The 19,244-nt window shown below is 40.3% G+C and overlaps 1 protein-coding gene across 2 annotated transcripts in view; it reads left to right on the top strand.

Moving 5' to 3' along the window:
- Nucleotides 1–19,244, top strand: part of Mllt3 (MLLT3 super elongation complex subunit) — a 258,608-nt gene that overhangs the window by 155,206 nt on the left and 84,158 nt on the right. For both annotated transcript variants that reach the window (XM_051164029.1, XM_051164038.1), the window contains exon 4: nt 5,688–5,831. In XM_051164029.1, the coding sequence (XP_051019986.1) occupies nt 5,688–5,831 (144 nt within the window). The remainder of the gene's footprint in view (nt 1–5,687; nt 5,832–19,244) is intronic.

The following is a 19,244-nucleotide window of genomic DNA, read 5'->3' as shown; positions in this document are numbered from 1 at the left end:
ACTATAAATTGGAGTAGGGAATATGAGTAAGGAAATATGAGAAGTGAAGCTAATATACCCACCACTAAGATCCTGTGCCTTAGCCTGCAAAAACTACTGCTTGTTTCTCTGTACTCACTGGATGAATGCTTTTGGCTTCCCCCAGGAAAGCATTCAGTCCCATGTGAGGCCTGTAATAGTGCTTGTAGCCTTTAAATCATGCTATTCCTTCCTTTTAGTTCAAAGGTACTATAATTTCTACATGTGCCTTAAAGTGAGGCAGTTCATGTTCAAGACAAACCAGAAAGCAACTGAGAAAACAGAATTCTGTCCTCCATGCCAGCACTCCATTCAGATCTGGTCCCAGGGTCATCAGCAGCTCACGAGAGCAGATTAGAAAGACATTTCCACAGTCCACTAGAGCCACACAGCAGCAGCCGTGGAGGCAGCCTAGGGATCTACATACTTACTTCACAGCTCACATTGAATGGCTCTTGGTGCTCAGGACTGGATCAGAGCCATGGCAAGCCCCTCTAACACTCAGTACTTCTCACGGCAGCAGTGGCTTCTTTGTGTTAGAAGGCTCAACCTTGCAACTCACCAAAGGTTTCTTTGCGACTAAGAGATATAAAATTACAATATACCTATCCTACAAAATAACAACGTTTTGATAATAGAGTATGTTTTATTTTTCATATTTTTCTCACTGTGTCTATTCATTTTTGCCATGCCATGTTTTATAAACCTTCAACCCTCATTCACAGAGAGAGAGAGAGAGAGAGAGAGAGAGAGAGAGAGAGAGAGAGAGAGAGAGAGAGAGAGAGAGAGAGAGAAGAAGAAGAAGAAGAAGGAGAAGGAGAAGGAGAAGGAGAAGGAGGAGGAGGGAGAGAGAGACAGAGAGACAGAGACAGAGACATACTTGAGAGTAACATATTTTTCTGTAGTTACCTGTTTGGTTTCTTACTTTGTCCTTGACCGATGCTAAGTGCTATTTAGTAAGCCTAGAACTTTTGAGAAGCAAAATGCATCCTTGTTATGAGATGTCTCAATCTCTATTCTAAATAATTTACATTTTGTTTTTCATTGTAAGTTGATGGCCATTTGATCTGTCTCTTCTTGGTGACCATTAGGAGGAATGCCTCTCTGAATTGTCACTTACTGGTTTTTGTGTTGACTTATGTTTTGAAATTCCCCTGGATAAATGCCTACATAGAATTATGTGATTATATTGTATATAATTATGCTTAACTTTTAGGGGAACTGCTAATTATATTCAAGGTCATCATACCATGTTATGCACTTCAGGTTCCCTTCAGCAGTGTATGAAAGTTTGAATTTTTAAAATGCTTTTTATGTTTATGTTTTCTTTTTAACTACAGAATCCCTGTTGGTGGGGAAACCATCCCCACTTTGTTACGGTTTTGATTTGCATTTCTTTGGTGACGTACACTGTTGAACATCTCTTCACATGTTTATTGTCCACTTACTCATACTCTGTGGAGAAATGCTTGTTCTCACTTTACAATGTCTTTTTAAAAAATGATTGTTTATGAAAATGAATTCAGAGCCTTTCCTGCCTTCATAACCATGGCCTTACAGTATCGTGGGTATTAGTTAGTGAAGATCATATGGGGGCTTCCGGCCTCCTGTCACACCCTTACGGCCACTGTTCTATTTCCTGCAGGGCTTGGATTATGCTGTTGGAAGAATCTAGGCCTTCACCCCACCCCAAGGTTTTCTCTTAAAGAGTAGCAAGCTCTGCTCTGCCTTTTTGTGAAAGGACTGTGATCATGGGCAGACCCCTTCTCTGTCACTTGTGTGAATCTGACACTGTGCTGGCCTCAGTTTGGACATTACCCCTGCACGTGAGGGGCAGAGGCAGGCAGACCTTTGAGTTTGAGGCCAGCCTGTCACTATGGCTTGTGATTTAAGGCATGTGCCACCACAGGCAAGAGTCATCATCTTAGCCTTGAGATGTTAAAAGCAGTGGTGCTTCTGCTAGATGCAATATTGTAGAGCGCCCAGGAACACCCTACTTCAGCTGTTGAACCAACAGTGCTGATATTAATAAGTAGGCATTTATTCATTCCCCTCATTTCAGACTCTGGGAACTAGCATTCTAGTCTTTACTTTATGACCTCATTAATTTAACTATTTTAAATATATCATGTAAATAAGCCATAATAATGCCTGTCTGCCGAGACGGGCTCATTTCACTTAGTACAGTACCCTTGCAATCGAGATGGACACATTGATTTCTTCTCACTGAACTGATTCATGTGTAAAAGATTTAGCAACCATAGGTTGTTTCTGCAGAAATTTCATTTAATTTTGAGTGTTTATTATTTTCTTTATTATAAGTATTCACAGTCTTGAAGAGTGGGTGTCCGTTATAGTAACGGTTTTGGTTTAGGACCAAAAGTGTTCAGAGTACTCCTGGGAGATGAGTTCTGGTGATTTTAGGAGATTCTCAGTTCTGCTCATGAGGAATACACTCCTCCCATCCCAGGCCTGGCCTCCCTCTGCTTCCGATGAGCACGTCTGTGCTTCTGCTTGCTGATCTGAGATGTCAGAGTCAAGAGGGCTAGTAGTGTCTGCCAGTCTCTTGGGTCTCTGTGTTTACTTTATCTTATTTTGTATTTGTGCACAATAAGACCAGCCTGTCTGTGAAAATCATTCATGGTGTTCCAGAAGCCAAAAACAGCATTCACATTGAAACATATTCAGTCCTGGTGCTTTAGTTTGAAAAGGCTCCATGTTTCCCCCTCTAAGTCTGTTCTCAGATTAGACAGTACATGAGTGAGTGACAAGGACTGGAGCTTAAGCACAGCAAGAAGGAATCTGGTGTCACCAAACCAGGTGGCCACCCCAGGAAAAATGTTTGTTTTATATTCAGAGCAAATACACACTATTTTACTCCGATTTATTTTTACGTGTATATGTGTTTTGCCTCCATGTGTGTCTGTGTACCACATGTGTGCTTGGTGCCCTCAGAGGTTAGAAGCGGCCGTTTGATGCTCTGGAACTGGAGTTAGGGTTGGCTCCTCCCAGAACTGTAGTTATATACAGTTGTGAGCCACCGTTGGCGTGCTGGGAATCGAACCTGGGTCCTCTGCAAGCACAGGGAGTGCTCTTAGCACTTGAGCCAGTTCTGTAGCTCCTCTTACTGAACTTTGAGTCGCACTCTTCTCTGAGGAGCAAAGCTGACCATCATATTGATGTCTGCCTTCTAAGTACAGATGTCTAGTTGATCAGAACACAATTTTATGGGCGTTTTTTTTTCTCACTAAATTAAAAAAAATAACAAGCAAAAGAACAAAAACAAGACAAACAAAAACACCTTTAAGAGAAAGCTGCACTCAGGATTGACAGAGGAGCTTCTCCAGTCCTGGTCCGTAGGCTTTTATGAAGAGCAGTTAATTTTTTCTTTTGCTTGTTAAACATGAGGGCTTATGAGGATGCCATTATTACTTCATTCTTTCATTTTTTTTTTTTTGGTGGTCATTATATATCTTTTAAAAGTACACAGGAGTGAATGCTTTTGTATTAAAAGAGTGTGAAATAAAATTCAGTAATTTTGCCCCCTTAATTCCATCTCATGGTTGTTAACTGTTTGACTCGGTGTTTTCAAGCTTCCCTCTACACGTCTGCATGGTAAGGCACGCCAGTATGGAAGCTGGCTGGGCCATGCTACGTCAGACCTTAGCATTTTCCTGTGAATTACCTTTAACTTACCTCCCTATCGACCTCTCTAGTTTAATCATTTAAACTATAGAAATGATGGGACTGGGGGTCACTAGTGAAGAGCACTTGCACTGGTTCTCAGTCTCCTTCACAGAACCCACATGAGGAGGCTGGAACCCTAGTTGGAGGGGATCTGATGCTCTTCTCTGGCCTTCATGGGCACCTGCACACACATGGCACACACATATGCACAGAGATGCGTAAACATATACATGAAATAAAATAAATAAAACTACAAGATACCTGAGTTATAGAGTATGGAATGATTCAGCCCATTCTTGAGTTTTTTTTCTATTACAATCATTGCCACCATGACTATTTGCTCTCATATCTGAATATTTCTATTCAAGAGCGATAGAGTCAAATATCATGAGCATTTCGTATTGCTAGATGTTACCTACTGATTAAAAATGGCTTTATCAGGTCTACTTTCAGTTACAAGGAAGACCACTGCCTTCCTTCTTAACTTGAAGGTTGAGCTGAGTAGTTAACATGTAGATGTGGGGCAGGACACAGGTGACCCCAATTCAGTGTGGTGATCACGGAAGTGGAGTCGTGTGGGAGAGAGATCTAACTCAGGCTGCATGAGGAGGCTAGGGCATCTCTACAGAGGAGCTACACTTCTGCTGAACCCGTAATGACCAGTTTATTTAACATACTTTGTTGTGTAGGGAAATACGCTGGCAGTTTTAGGTACTGGAACATTTGGTGAGAAAGCCAAAATCAATAAGAGCCCAAAACATGGGCAAGCTTCAGGATCTTTTAAAATTGTGGAAGAAAGGCCATGTGTGGTGGCGCATGCCTTTAATTCCAGCACTCAGGAGGCAGAGGCAGGCGGATCTCTGAGATCGAGGCCAGCCTGGTCTACAAAGCGAGTCCATGACAGCCAAGGCTACACAGAGAAGCCCTGTCTCGAAAAACCAAAAAGAAAAAATAAAAAGCATGGAAGAAGGAGAGAATATTGTAAGAAAGCAAACAAAATACAGGAAAGATGGTAAAAGTCTATGCTAGTTGTTCCAAGAAATGAGATTATATCATTGAAAATGATGAGCCTATAAAGGCTTTTAAAAATAGTAGTGGAATGATAATCAGACTTTTTTCATTAGAAAAAATTAGTTGCTTGTCATTATAGAATGTTGACTGAATCAAGCTAGGAAGCAGAAGACTCTATGAGGAGTAGTGATGGTCTAAGCCAAAGCAGGAGTTATGCTAAGTAGAGACTAAGGGGTTGGTAAGAATATTAGTTAGAACTGGAAGAAAATTTGACCATGATGAATGTTGGAGGCAAAGAACTTTATGAGCTTTAATGTTGACAAGCAGTCGGCACTGCGTTAGTGTATAAAGCATGGGACTAGAGCTGATGGCATAGAAGTGGCCAAAGGTGCCATGTGGAGACAAGAATTCCAGAGCCAGAAAAGAGGGCTTCATGTAGCGTATGCATCTCATTACAGTTTTAAGATGATGTGCATTAGAAACTGTTGAACTCTTAACCAAGGAATGAAAGTGAGTAGACATTTCATTTATACAGGCGATTTTGAAGGCTGAATGTTGGGAAGAATTGAGAAAAATGCATCCTAGGAAGATAGGAAGGCCTAGATTCGGTAGGATTTGTCATAGTTTGGACAGTAGTAAGCATGGCAATAGGATCAAAGTCTTGATGTTGAGTGCAGGGTAGGAAGTAGCAGGAATGCTTCCGGGTTCCATTGGGTAGTTGTGCTCATGGTGTGGTCTGCTTGAGAAATGAAGGGAAGGCAGTAAGTTTATTTTTTTGGTTTTCTTTCTAACACAAATGAAATTTTCACATATTTGTAGATTGCTTTATATATAATCCTAGAATAATCTTTTTGAGAACTACTTTGACACAACTGTTAAGTATCGTTAGGTCTTTTTTGTTCTTTATGATGATTAAATCTTTTTTTTAAAATTTTTTTCTATTTTTGCCTCTTAATTTTCTTAACCTCCAGGAAGAGCCTAAGAAAGTCCGCTTTGATTATGACTTATTCCTGCATCTTGAAGGCCACCCACCAGTGAATCACCTCCGCTGTGAGAAGCTCACTTTCAATAACCCCACAGAGGACTTTAGAAGAAAGTTACTGAAGGCAGGAGGGGTAAGTGGCACTCAGTTGTCTTAAAAAAAAAATCTTTCCTACTGAAAAAATACTGGTTGCTATTATGTGAACTGATGTTCCAGAAGAGTCCAAGGAGTAAAGTGCTTTGGTGATTTAGCTGTGGACTCACGGTTTTGAATGTAGCGCAACGCAAGTCTTAGGTACGTGCAAATCTGAAACATAGCTGGCCAGAACAGCCTTAATGACCTTTAGTGGGTCAAGAATATTTTGACAAAGCTACATGTACCACTTCTCCTAGATATAGGTAAACATCGTCATCCTTGAGAAGGTGCTAAAATGGGAGCTGGAGAGATGGCTTAGCTGTAAAGAGCACGGATTGCTCCTCCAAAGGTCATGAGTTCAATTCCCAGCAACCACATGGTGGCTCACAACCATCTATAAGGTGATCTGATGCCCTTTTCAGCACTGTATGCCTAATAATAAATAAATATTTAAAAAGAAAAAAGAAAAGAAATGATCCCGCACAACTTTAACCAATGAGTTACTGGAGTTCCTTTCACAAACATGGTTAAAAACTAAAAATCCTAGCTAAGCATGGACAACGACAGACGGAATCTGCATGCGTGGAGCTCTCTAGTTAAGTTACGCTCTTCCAATTGAGCAATTGCATGAAACTGCTTGCAGACCTGGTAGTGAATCTTGATTTGTGAGCTTCCCGAGTCTTGTGAGTCTCCTTCCTCCCGCCGGGCAGGGCCTGTTTCAACTTGGGAGAAATATCTAAATCGCAAAACCTGAAACACACAACAAACAGCAGGTACTTGAAGACTAGGATCTGCGCTTGGTCATATTGGCTCCTAGGAAGTTTTGGGAAAAGCTGAAGGTTATGTGAAAAATTATATAAAATGGAGTTACTGTATACATTTTCTTGATCACACTGAATGGAAATATAATTCACATAGCATGTTTGAGTCATTTGAATACATATTATTGTTTTTTGAATTTTAAGTAGAAGAAATTCCACTTTTAAATGAACATAGCAGGTGGGATATTTTTGCCCTTAACTACTGCTAAGTTGGAAGGCAATTATATATTTCTTGTTGACACAAGCATTTAGGATATTTGTTTTCATCCAGTTCAGTGGCACAGATAAAGATTCTGAGTTCAGCAAAATATGCATTAAGATCAGTTATTCCCAGGCTGTCAACCCTCATCCAGACAAACTTTTTAGTCATCTTGTGTGCCCAACGCGGACTCACATAAGATCTGGTTTAGATGGAGGTTTGAACTTGGTTCTTTACTTTAGATCCTCTACATTTAGTTTATCCGGACAGTTTTTGAGTAGTTTTATATCCATGAACTGAACATTTTTGTAAAAAGCATTTACAAACTCACTGCCTCTGAATGTGAGGCAATCACTGCTGTAGAGCTGGATTATTTGGTACCCATATTTTTTTTTTCCTTTATGGATCATAGACAATTATTCTGCAAACTGTATGAAAGCTTTGGACCCTGCAATGAGAAATTGTCCATCTATATAATTGTGTGACCAACTTGGGTTCTGACCAAGGTTTTTTGTCCTTTCCACTTAACTGCCAGACACGTCTTTGAAGCTCTGAACTACTTCTCCTGGTTTAGTTCCTCACCACACTACTATGTTGTAGATGATGAGTTAACTAGGTTTTGGAGAGTCAGCTCCAGAAACAAGGAAATGCATGTTCCTGACAGAATGGGTTTTTATAACATCTTAAAATTTGGGACGATTCCTTCTTGATATTTTGGGTAAGATCAAGTATAAAATTGGGGAATTGGTGTACATTTATTAAGGAAGATTTTTTTAAGTAACCCCTTTACTTGGTTTAATAGTTACCAAGAGTGGGATACAGAAGCTACCTATTTAACAGCAACGTGGTCTGTTTTAAGTCCCAATACTGTTTCTAGTTTTTTGTTTTTTTTTTTTTATGAAGGTGCACCTTCAGGCCTCTTGGCTATGCTGTTGCGTAGGTAACTGAAGTTTGTGGATTACGGGGCTTGAAGACATCAGGCTAACGATACAGATTATAGGGAAAGATAAATAGGACATAAAATGCTGTAAGACAGGCACATAATTCCAGAGTGAGGAAAGGTTAGAGGTCAGCGATAAGGCAGTGCCACATCCTGGGAAAGTCTCCTGTTGATTTGGGTTGTTTCCCAGTGGCTTCCTTCACTTCCAGCTTCCTTCGTGTGTTTCTCCGAGTAACCTTTAAAGCCCACAGATACTTTCCTATTGGACTTCACATATGTTTTGACAAGTTCAAAATGTCTGCAATTTTGAATATTCCTTACACAGCTTGTCTGGCATGTTTAATACTTTATTTAAGGGACTGATTCCAGTAAAGTTTTTACAAAGTAAAAACTTAAAATTTCATTTGAGATTATGTTAATCCGTAGATTCCATCATATATGTAAAGGTTAAGTTGCCTTCTATGAAAATGTTCAAACCATTTATAGACTAATAAACATTTTGGCTTCAGTTATTTTTAGCTGACTTTGCAATATTTACTCTTGTCTAGCTGTTAGTGCAATATAAAAGCTACAGACTTTTGAGCCATTTTTCCTTTATTGAAATCTTTCTCTTCAGATAAGTTTTTTTCTTTTCTTTCTTTTTTTTTTTTTTTTTAATGGCTGTGTTTTGGCCAACATGGAGGTGTTCTTTGTTCCTACATATTACATGTGGCAGATGTGTGTATGTCTACCACGAAGGGAAAAGAAAGGAGACCTCTTCGTGTGTCCAGGCCTAATTATGATGTAGAGCTTGAGGCATGAATGGCTTTCTTAAACTTCATCTACTTGGGACCCCTTTTTACCTGAGAAATTTTATGTGAGGCCTGAAATGTAGATGCATAAAACGGGTGAATAAACAAAACATTTACTGGTATTAAATCATAAAGAAGTATATTTTAAAACAATGATTCAGAATGCATATAATTTTACCACTTATTAAGGACTAAGTTAAATTTACTATTGTGACAAGGTATATTTTTATTTTTACATGACGAATTGAACCTTGGCCACATGGTTTTCAGTAAAGGGCCTGGAGCATCTTCAGCATTTTTAGGAGTTCACCAGTGTTTTGATTTTATAGTAATGAATACTGAGAGTGCCACTTTGTATAAATATTATAACATTCCAGAAATATGTTTAGGCCATTTCAGAAATTGTTTCAATTCTGTCCTAATCTCAAACCCAAATCCATTAGATTCTTCTAAAAGGAAACTCAGGTCAGCAGCTCAAATGGCAGCATTTTATCCCCATACAATACGGCTCAAATATATCAGAAATATTAATTTGATATGATCAGAAAAATGCTGTTCCATTTTTCATAATAAAACCATTATGTTTCAGTAGCAACAGAAAAACTTGTGTGCCCAATGAAACCACTGTAATTCATAGCATTGCAGGCTCCAGCCAAGTTGTTTCATGCTTTGGTCATTGGCCTCGTCTGCAGAGCACACATGCTCTGTGTTCAGGACGTCAGGGAAGCTTTGCCATGCAGCAAAACTACCTCAGATTCACTATGTATTTGATGTTGCAGTGATGTTTGTCCTTTGCATATCAGAACTGTATGTAGGTGTGTGTGTGTGTGCGTGTGTGCGCACATGCGTGTGCAGGCTAGAGATTAACATCAGGCATTGTCCTCGATGCTCTACCTTACTCTTTTAAAATTAAGATCACTTAGTTTAGGTTGTATGAGTGATTTTTTCACATGGATGTCTGTGTATCACCTATGTGCCTGGTATCCTGAGGTCAGAAGAGAACACTGGATCTTCTAGAACGGTTGCTTGAGAACTGCCACATGACTGCTAGGAATCAAACCCAGGTCCTCCAAGAACAAGTGCTGCTAACCACTGAGCTGTCTCCCTAGCCCCTCTCCTGAGACAGGGTCTTGTAGTAAACCTGGGCCCACAGGTTTTGTTAGGCCAGCTGGCAGAAGCATCACAGACTCTCTTGCCTTGATTCCCTAGTACTGGGTTACTAGCCTATTTTATATGGATACTGGGAATCTGAACAGACCTTTGTACTAGCTCAGCAACACCAACTGTACCATCTCCCCAGCCCTAAAACCTTTCTACTGTTGCCAAATTCGCATGGCCCGGACATTGAGTTACATGACCCTGTATGGGCTTGCCACCCACAGCTTAAGAAGGTGAGGGGCAATCATTTTTTGGCTGTTTCTCTTTCACTCTTTTCTTTAACTCCGAAAGTACACAGTGCTCTTAAAAGTTACACTTGGCTTTTCTGGAGATCAGAAGGGTTGCTGTCAGAGCTGGAAGCCTTGGGGATAATGCTTTCTGGCTCTCAGAAGAAAAGGACTCCAAAGAACTTTCTGCCAGAAGACTCCTGAAAACTTGCAGATTATTTTCTACGTGATAATCTTCAAACCTGCAGCTCTATGTCAGATTCTCCCCCTCACTAGTAGATTGTTTTTTAAACATCATAACCGTTTTTTAAACTGTCCACCAAAAATCTTCATGTAAAGAAGATTTCTTTGTGAAAAGAATATTACTTGGCTGTCCTCTACCAAATCATGCGTAACATAAAAAATACCTTTGCCTTAAAAAGAATAAAAGTTTCATTTGGATTTAGGTATTATTTTCTGAGACTGTTGACATACAGATGATTTTTTTAAAAGCTGGGACCTAGAAGGTAATTTCCTCTAAATGAAACACCACAGTAGAACTTTCTAGGGACAGTGGATTTGGTTTAGACCTAGTCCCTGCCAAGCCTAGAGAGTCAAAGTGAGGGAGGACAGGGCATAGTTGGAAAGCAACAAAATAAGAGCATCTTTCACAGAGCAGTTATATTCACTTATGTATATTTATTTTTATTTATATTCATAAATATACTTAGGAGGGATATTCCTTTATTTTGAGTTCTTAGGTTTTGATTGGCAAGGAAGGGAGTGGAGCGGTGAGCAGTAAACCTTTGAAGTTTATGCAAAAGGACCAAGGCACCCTCCCCTACCCCCCATAAAACAGTATCTCCCTGTTCCAAGGAATTATTTCTGGTTACTTCCTGTAAAAATGAACTGATGATCACTTCTGAATCCATCCTGGAATTGTGTTGCTCAGAATGCCGGGATTAAAAGATTTATGATGGCGAGAGATAATTCTCTATTCACTTTTTTTCTTTTTAATACTGAAAAGTGATATGCAAAGGTTTGTGGTCAGACCCTGGGTTGAAAAGCAGATCAGCTTCCCTTCTAGGTTTACAAAGTGCAGGCATGCGTCAACTGTGTGTCATACAACGAAACTGCCGCTTCTGAAGAGGAGGAGGCACAGGTTTGCATTCAGGCAAAATATGAATCTAGGTAAAAGCCTCAGCTCTGTTGCCATCTAGCCCACTTGCCCTGAAATCTCAGCTTTTCTGTTGTGGGATGGGCGTGATGGTGTTTTCTTGATCATGGGGGATGTGCAACCATCCTGAGCAGCAATGGAGGCCCGCCCTCCGTGTTGCTTTTTTCCTTCTGTTTCCTTGGAGGATGAGCAGCTGCATACCACTTTGATGCTACCCACTGGTACCCAGCAGGAAAGGTCTGTTGTTTTTGTGAGCTACTTAGTATTGACATGATGTGCAACAGTGACAGACCTGTGTTGGTTGTGGGTCTGTGGTATTCTTTTTCTGAAGGAATTTATACTCTTCCTGTTTCAGGCTTATTTAGAATATCAGTTTTAAATGGTTTGAGTCTTCATTAGAAAAATTATTGAATCTGTCCATTCTTCTTAATTCTCAATTTTTCATAGACCAAAGGCTTCTAAAAACTATGTCCACTTAGGGGTGATCACATGCATTGCAGCTAGCAAGGAGATCATGGACTTGTGTCGCCATGACAAGAAAACCCTAAAAGGGGTTCAAACATCTTAGAACTCAGTTTATTTCGTAGTTGCTCCATCCATGCTTTGCCTGGGAAATAAAGTGTGATGTCATTCTTTAGAGGCCAGTGGTGGGGTGTGAGCCTCTTTCCCTCCCACTCTCCTTTCCTCTCTCAACTAAAGAGGGCAAACTCTAAACAACTGCTCAGTCTATTTCTGAATCGCTGGCGAGCACTAATTTAGAGGACTGAAAAATTAAAACTAAGCACAGCAGTTGTTAAAGCCAGGGTTTCTATAGGCAGGCATCCAGTTCTGTTCAGACACCACCTGTTTCAGCAGGACATCTCAGCCACCCATTTGGCAGGGACTGCTCGAGGAGACGTGGAGAGTGAGCTTCCAGTCTGTATTAAGTCTGCAGCACAATGCAGTCCTGGGTCTCAGAGTGGCAGTTACATTTCTGTATGATCTGGTTTTATGAAAAAATATATTTAGAACTTTTTTTGAAACGCTGGTTATCATGAGGTGGAGTTCCAACAAAGGGTTTTGCTTGTTAAAGGGCCAGATGGAGCTGTGATAAGGAACTTTCACTCACACAGTGGTGTCAAACCATCTGAACCAAGCCATGGTGATGCAATGTAAGGTCTGATATTAACCTAGGTAAGGCCATGCGGTATTTTCTTTGTAGCGTGTTAGGAACTCTTGACTTCTCAACTATGAAGACTACTATACCCCTCCTCACATCCTGTCTATGTTTTTTTTGAATAAGTAAACAAATAACCCCATATAAAAAAATACACAATGAGCCTGCTTGCGGTCATCAGTAATACTGAAGCAGATGCCCTAGTTCTTGGTGACAGAGGAAACTAAATTTCTATGCCAGTAGGATAAATTCCTAGGAACACTGTTGTAGATCCAAGGCACAAAGGGGAATTTAAATTTTGATGGGCATTTACAGATCTCTTGTTAAAGAGGCTGTGATACTCAGTGCTTGCACCAGCAGCCTGCGAGAGTGCTCAATTCTCCACACTGTGATTTATCACCCCCCAACAACCCTCTCCCCCCACATGGTGGGTGGAAATAGTATCTCATTTTTAACTCTCATTGCTCTTATATGTGATGATGAACAACCTTTCATATGCTTAAAAAGCCATTTTCATTTCCGTTCAGAGGCCACATTTTAATGTATTTTAAATTGGAATATTCTAAGTGTTTCAGTTTTGACTTAAATTTATGGGTATTCTTCCCACATACTTAAATTTGGAAAAGCTACAAGAAGATACGGAAGCCTTTTTAACCAAGGTCTGTGTTTTCAGGCTTTCTTCAATTTGTAACAAATTATGTTCTTAGGAATCGGTTTGTCAAGACTTTGGCTTCTAAAAATATAAGTGGCTTTTGTGGCAAAGCCATCTCCACCATGCCCAGAGATGAATGGCTGCTACATACAGAAGTGACTCAAAGAAAATAACACAGAGATTATTTTAGTGGCTGTCACTGGACAGCCTCATTGGACTTTGGATATTTGTTTTGGAACAAGTGTGACTGTGTTTGTAATTTTCTAGGATTTAGCGTCCTATAATTGTCTACCTCGAAGGATAAAGAATGGTGCAATTTTTCACCAGCACTGATAAAGGGTGACTTATTTAAATAAATTTAATATTAAACAGATACCTTCATTGATTTTGTGGTTTTGCAAGAGTTAATTTCTTCATATCAGGGTATCTTGTTTTGCTTTTTCTCTTCCTTCCCATCTATATGTTTGTGTGCTTCTTTGCTAACCGATTAAAATCATGAAGGTGGTACACATGTGTATTCATGTGTGTGCATACATATATATAAAGTTTGGCACACACACAGACACATACAGAATGTCAGTGTGTGAGCCACAGTTTCTGAGTTCTTCAAACAAAGTGTGGTCATTATAGTAGAAACGTATTTATGACATTCAACATATTTAGTGGTTTTATGGTTTAGTGTCTTCTGAAAGTCACCCAAATTGATTGACCTTTGGACACACACACACAATAACCAGGACAGATGTCCTCGAGAGCCATTCTCTTTCATTTGTTTCTTCTCTCTCAGCTTCCTGTCTGCCTTTTAAACGGATCATGCTGTTTGGCGTTCAGGTTTCAACTAAGCACAGCTAAGTACTTAGAGAAAAGAGCTGGACCTGAGGCAGGGCTGTTCCCATGCTGTGTGATGAACAGTTTTGAGGACGCAGTCCTTGGTTTTGGATGCTGTTTCTCAGCTCTTTCGTCAGACTTCTTGGTAGTAGAAGTTGAGCTGACTGAATGTAGGAAGCTCCTAATGTTGTTTTCAAGCCCCGATTTAAGCTTGGAAAAAGTCTGCAAAGGGTTATGGTGTGTGTGGAGAAACTGCCACTCACCCCTGCTCTCTTGCCAGCCCAAGGACACAAGAAGTTTAAGAAAGTAAGAAATGTGCCCAGAAGAGAAAAGACAATTAGCTAATGAACTTAAGAGGATTTGTTAAAATTAAAAAAATAAGGGAAATTTAAAATACAAAAATACTAATTGACTCCGCTTCCCTCTTATTGGGTGACTGGGTTTGCACTGTCCTCAGGCTGCATCCAGAGTTTCTCACAGGACTGGGTCTCCTCCGATGCGCATATGGGGATGAGGGAGTTGATTTTGAGTGTACCTAAATGCTAGGGTTACTGCCAGCAGATTTTTCTTTTTTAAATATTTTTACATTTTAGATGAAAGCACTCTGGCAGTCAGGGGTAACACAATTGAGAGTCCTTGCTTTCTGATTTTATACCATCCCTTGAGTTATAAGGAAATCCGACAGCGATCAGAATCTGAAGGTCGCAGTTTAAATAAATAAATGTCTAAGATTCCTGAAATAGACATTTGTGGTTTATTTTTGGGGAGTGAGGACAGATGATACATGGTGTAATATAATAATCTTTATTACCATGAGGGACACGGCCGTGGGTTGATTGAAAGAATGTTTGAACTGATATCTGAAGGCACAAATTTAGTTCTTGAATCTACTGCTAATTTGCCTTGGGCTTTAGGTTGGTATAAATATGAAAATAGGCATAATATCCCCATTTCCCACTCAAGATTATTAAATACAATGTGTCATATAGTTAAACAACCAACAAATAACTGTTTTATTTATTGAAATGACCTATTTTCATTTTTTGGGTTAAACTGTGGTTTTTTGTTAGCTGAGAAAGGGTTGAATAAAAAGTTTCCCACCAAAAATATTTAACACATAATAGTGGTGTTCTTCTGGGAAGAACATGCCTTAGCTTCCAGGACTGTTGAGGGCATGAGTCTGAAATTCCAGCTCTCCAGAGGCTGAGGTAGGAGAATTTCAAGTTTTGAAGCTTAAAATAATAATAATAATACAAATGAAATAAAAACGAGAAAAGAATGAATTTAACTTTCCCCCAATTTTAAAGTAAATATCAAGAATTGTAGAGTTGGGATGTTCTAGAGAGCTAAAAGCGGAGAGTACACTGTCATCCCTCCTGTGCTCGTCCCTGACTAGAGCCCCAGTCAGCAGTCTGCACTGCTGTGTGCGTGCGTGCGCAGTGCGTGCGCGCGCGTGATAGGGGGGAGGGAAGGGTAGAGAGAGATCTCACAGAATATTTACACTTCATTCACTAAAAACCAAATGGTACAGCTTTTAAACTATGTTGCTTAAAACATACACATGTGTGTACACACACACACATTTACACACTCAACACACACACACCCCTAACATTTTGAGAAGTTGGGTTATTCTTGTTTCAGAGCTCATTAGAGGTATATTCTGTACCTTTGTATTTACTTTCCCCCTTGGTTCTCTACTTCCTAAAATTAAAATTATTCCCTTAAGAGTACGATAAGAGTGATATTAAGACTAGAACTGCTTTCGCATGGATTTGAGATTTTATCTTAATGCTTCTGACAGTAGGAATTATGATTGCTAATTTTGAATCATAATGAAGTTCTTGTGTGTGACCAGAGTTTGAAATGGCTGGCTTGCAGCAGCACTCTTATCTAAATTCCTGGCTTCTGCATCTTAAACTAGTCACAGGGACTTTATGGGGACAGGTGGATGTTGGGTGATGGCTTAATAAGCTATTTGGAAGGATTTATATATTAATATAGGTTATTACAGGTGTAGATTTTAAAAAATAATTCATCTGTGTCAGTGTCATTTCTATCTTTCCCCTTATTATAGGATATTTCAGGGCCTTTGATAGAACGGTGAGTTATCAAATATCTCTTAATGGAAAGATTGTATAATATAAAGAGATGCAGTCCATAGAACCAACTAGTCCAGTAAAATGTGAGTTAGATAAAGATCTAATAAAAACGTAGCTGGCCTTAGGACCTTCATCTCTTAGTAATTCAAGCTAGGGATTTTTGAGCTGCCGGTGAAAAGAGAAGACACCCCCGCTCCCTGTGATGTCCATGGTATCTTTGGCAAATGAACAGCCGTTCCCACTACCTGCATTGTGCAAACCCAGGCCAAGAGCTGTGACAAAGCTGGGCGGTCACAGCTGAGTCTCAGCTAGTCCTTGTCCTGCCTCGTGCAGTGACATTCTGGCAAACACTGCAATAGTGTGTCTAGAATTCCATGGGAAGGATGGGCTTGATATTAAACAAAACTATCCTGAGAAAACCTACATGAAAATTACCTGTAAAAACATTAAGGTTTCCCTCAGGGCTGGGAAAAGGCCAAGTGCTTGCCGTGCTCTCACATTAAGTGCTGGCTGGGCACAGTAGCAGCAGGTGTGTGTAAGCCCAGTGCGCCAGCGTGGAGGAGGTGGAAACAGGGTCCTTGGGCACTGCTGGCCATCATCATCCTAGATGAATTGGTGAGCTCCAGGTTCAGTTAGTGACTGAGGAAGACGCCTGATGTCGGCCTCTTGTCTACACACCGCCACCTGCACCAGAAGCATCTTTTGTTGTTTGTTTTTTCCAAGAAAGGGTTTCTCTGTGTAGCTTTAGCTGTCCTAGATTTTCTCCGTAGACCAGGCTGGACTCGAACTCGCAGAGATCCGCCTGTCTCAGCCTCCCTGAGTGGTGGGATTACAGGCATGCACCACCACACCTGACTGGCCAGAAGCATTATTTTTTTTCTTTTTTTTTCCCCTGACACAAGGTCTCTCTGTGTTAGCCTTGGCCATCCCGGACTCACTTTGTAGACCAGGCTGGCCTCCCGAGTGCTGGGATTAAAGGTGTGCGCCACCACAGCTGGCCAATATCTGGGGCTGATTAGATGGCTCTGTGTGTGAAGCTACCATGGACCTGAGGGGTTCCAGCTGTAGCTCTCACAGGATCTGCAGTGGAAGGTGGAAGGAGAACTGATTAACGTTATCCTCTGAACCCCACACAGTTGAGTGTGAGTACATACAATTAATTAATAACAATTAATAAAAACAATAAAACAGTAACAGCTTTCTTCAAAATAGGAACTTTACCCTTAATTTTGAATAGTTATGTCCTTCAGAGTGTTAGTCTGTCCTTATCCTACCACTCCACTTTGTGATATTTAACTTTGAGTAAACCACTTTCCTACATTCACAGGTACCCATAAAGCTCTGGCTTACGTGCAGGAATCTTAATCTGTAGGTAAGACCGTTTTTTGCAGCTGGGAGGATCAAATGGCAGAGGACGTGAAACCAGACTTACTCTTTGAAAGATTATGACTCCAGAACTGGAAGACATTAAATAAAGTGCCGCTTGCTCTAAGGAGTGTCACACAGAACTGGAAGACATCAAATAAAGTACCGTTGGCTCTAGGGAGTGTCACACAAAAGGTTGTGATTTATTATTGTATTTTGTTTGTTTGTTGAGATAGGGTCTCTCTATGTAGCCCTGGCTGTCCTAGAACTTACTCTGTAGTCCAGGCTGTCCTCAAATTCAGAGAGATCTGCCTGCCTCTGCTTCCTAAGGTACATTCTACCTTCCCCTGCTGTTTGTTTGTTTAAAGCAAGATTGAGAACAGTGGAGTTTTCCTTTTTGACATTGTGATCATTTCAGGTCACTGTTGACCTGTGTCTCCAGGCTGTGATGCAGGTGCTCAGGGGTCCTGGCACCAGGTCCTGTTCTGGTTGACTCATTCCTGAGGCTCTTTCTGGACTTTCTCTTCCTAGATTTCTTCCTCAACGCTTGATAAGGAAAGTTTGGTTTCTGTTGTTCAACCATGAGCTAGGGCCAAGTTTCCTGAGCTCTTCTCCCCATTCCACTCTTTACTGGGAACATCTTAGCTGAATTCTGTTGCTTCCTTCTCATTCTTTTGAGGAGATTATTGTGTATATATATACATGCATACATATATACATACATACGTATATATATATAGTTTATTTTCGGTTCTTTTTTATTTAATTAAAAAGGAGCAATATTTTTTTGTTCTGACTTATATCTTATATTTCCTTAAGTACAAATACATGTAGGTCAATGGTATATGTGTATCTGTACTGAAAAACAGCACAGGAAGTAACCATCTCAGACCTACTGGATTGAAGGCACTGCTCCACTATACAGCCTTGGCAGGTCATAAAACCTGCATAAATTGATATGCACAGTTGCTTTCTGTCTGTTGGTTTCCTGCATACCTATCCTCATTTCTTCTGATCCAGTCGGTGTAGAAAAGGACAGACTCAAAATAGATCTTTTAGTCAAAGGCTGGTGTTGGTATTTAGACACATTACTAGTGTTTGTTAATCTGTTTGCTGAGACTTGACACAAACAAGGCATTGCAAAATCTGTTAGCGTGGTGATTACCTGTTGTCATATTGTATACACTTAGGTCTTAGACAGGTGAGTCAGTGCTTATTTTCACAGTTTGGAATGAGTAAGCTATGCAGAGTCTTAGCAGAATAAGCGCTTTCACACATGTGCCAAGCCATCCATCATACAGATGAGTAAAATAAGGCATCAGTTCTAAGTGACCAAAGAATGCTAGTTAGGCTTTTTCTTCAGTGATCTTGACTGCTTCTGCGACAGAACAGTGTAACACTCACTTTCTTTTAGAAATGCATAAAAGTACAGGAAGAGTTAAAGCAAAGCCCCAGGGCCATTGGCCTATAGAGTAGCCTTATGTGAGTCCCTGGGGATAAGCTGGCACATCGGAGGGGCTCAGCGGACAGCAGGAGCCTTCCTTCTACTTCTTCCAGACTTTCATCTCATCCCTGTAGATCGGGGTCTCTGTATTTCTCTTACTTCAGAAAATACAGTTTAGGGAGAGAAAATGATAACATTCCCCCAGTTTTTAAAAAATACACATTTATTATTCTTGAAGAATTTCATATGTGTATAGTTTGATCATCATATTCACCTCTGCCTCCTCTGTTGCAACTTTGTGTCATTAAAAAACAAACAACAACAACAACAACAGCAACAAAACCAAAAAACAACCCAGTTGTGCTGCCTGTGTACTATGCATGTATGTAGGGATATGCAGTGACCATACCCTTAAAGAAAACTGGCTCTCCCGCCTCCAGAAGCTTTCAAACATCAGTAGCTACTTAGCTAGAGGTGGGGACCCATGATCCCATCCCCTCTCCACAATGCAGTGTTGACTAGTTTGATCTTGTGTAAATCTTGTGCAGGTAACCAGTTGCTATGTATTTGTG

The sequence above is a fragment of the Acomys russatus genome, chromosome 2 (assembly GCF_903995435.1).
Source record: "Acomys russatus chromosome 2, mAcoRus1.1, whole genome shotgun sequence".
In the NCBI taxonomy this organism is placed as follows: Eukaryota; Metazoa; Chordata; class Mammalia; order Rodentia; family Muridae; genus Acomys; species Acomys russatus.
This window is presented reverse-complemented; position numbering and strand designations above follow the sequence as displayed.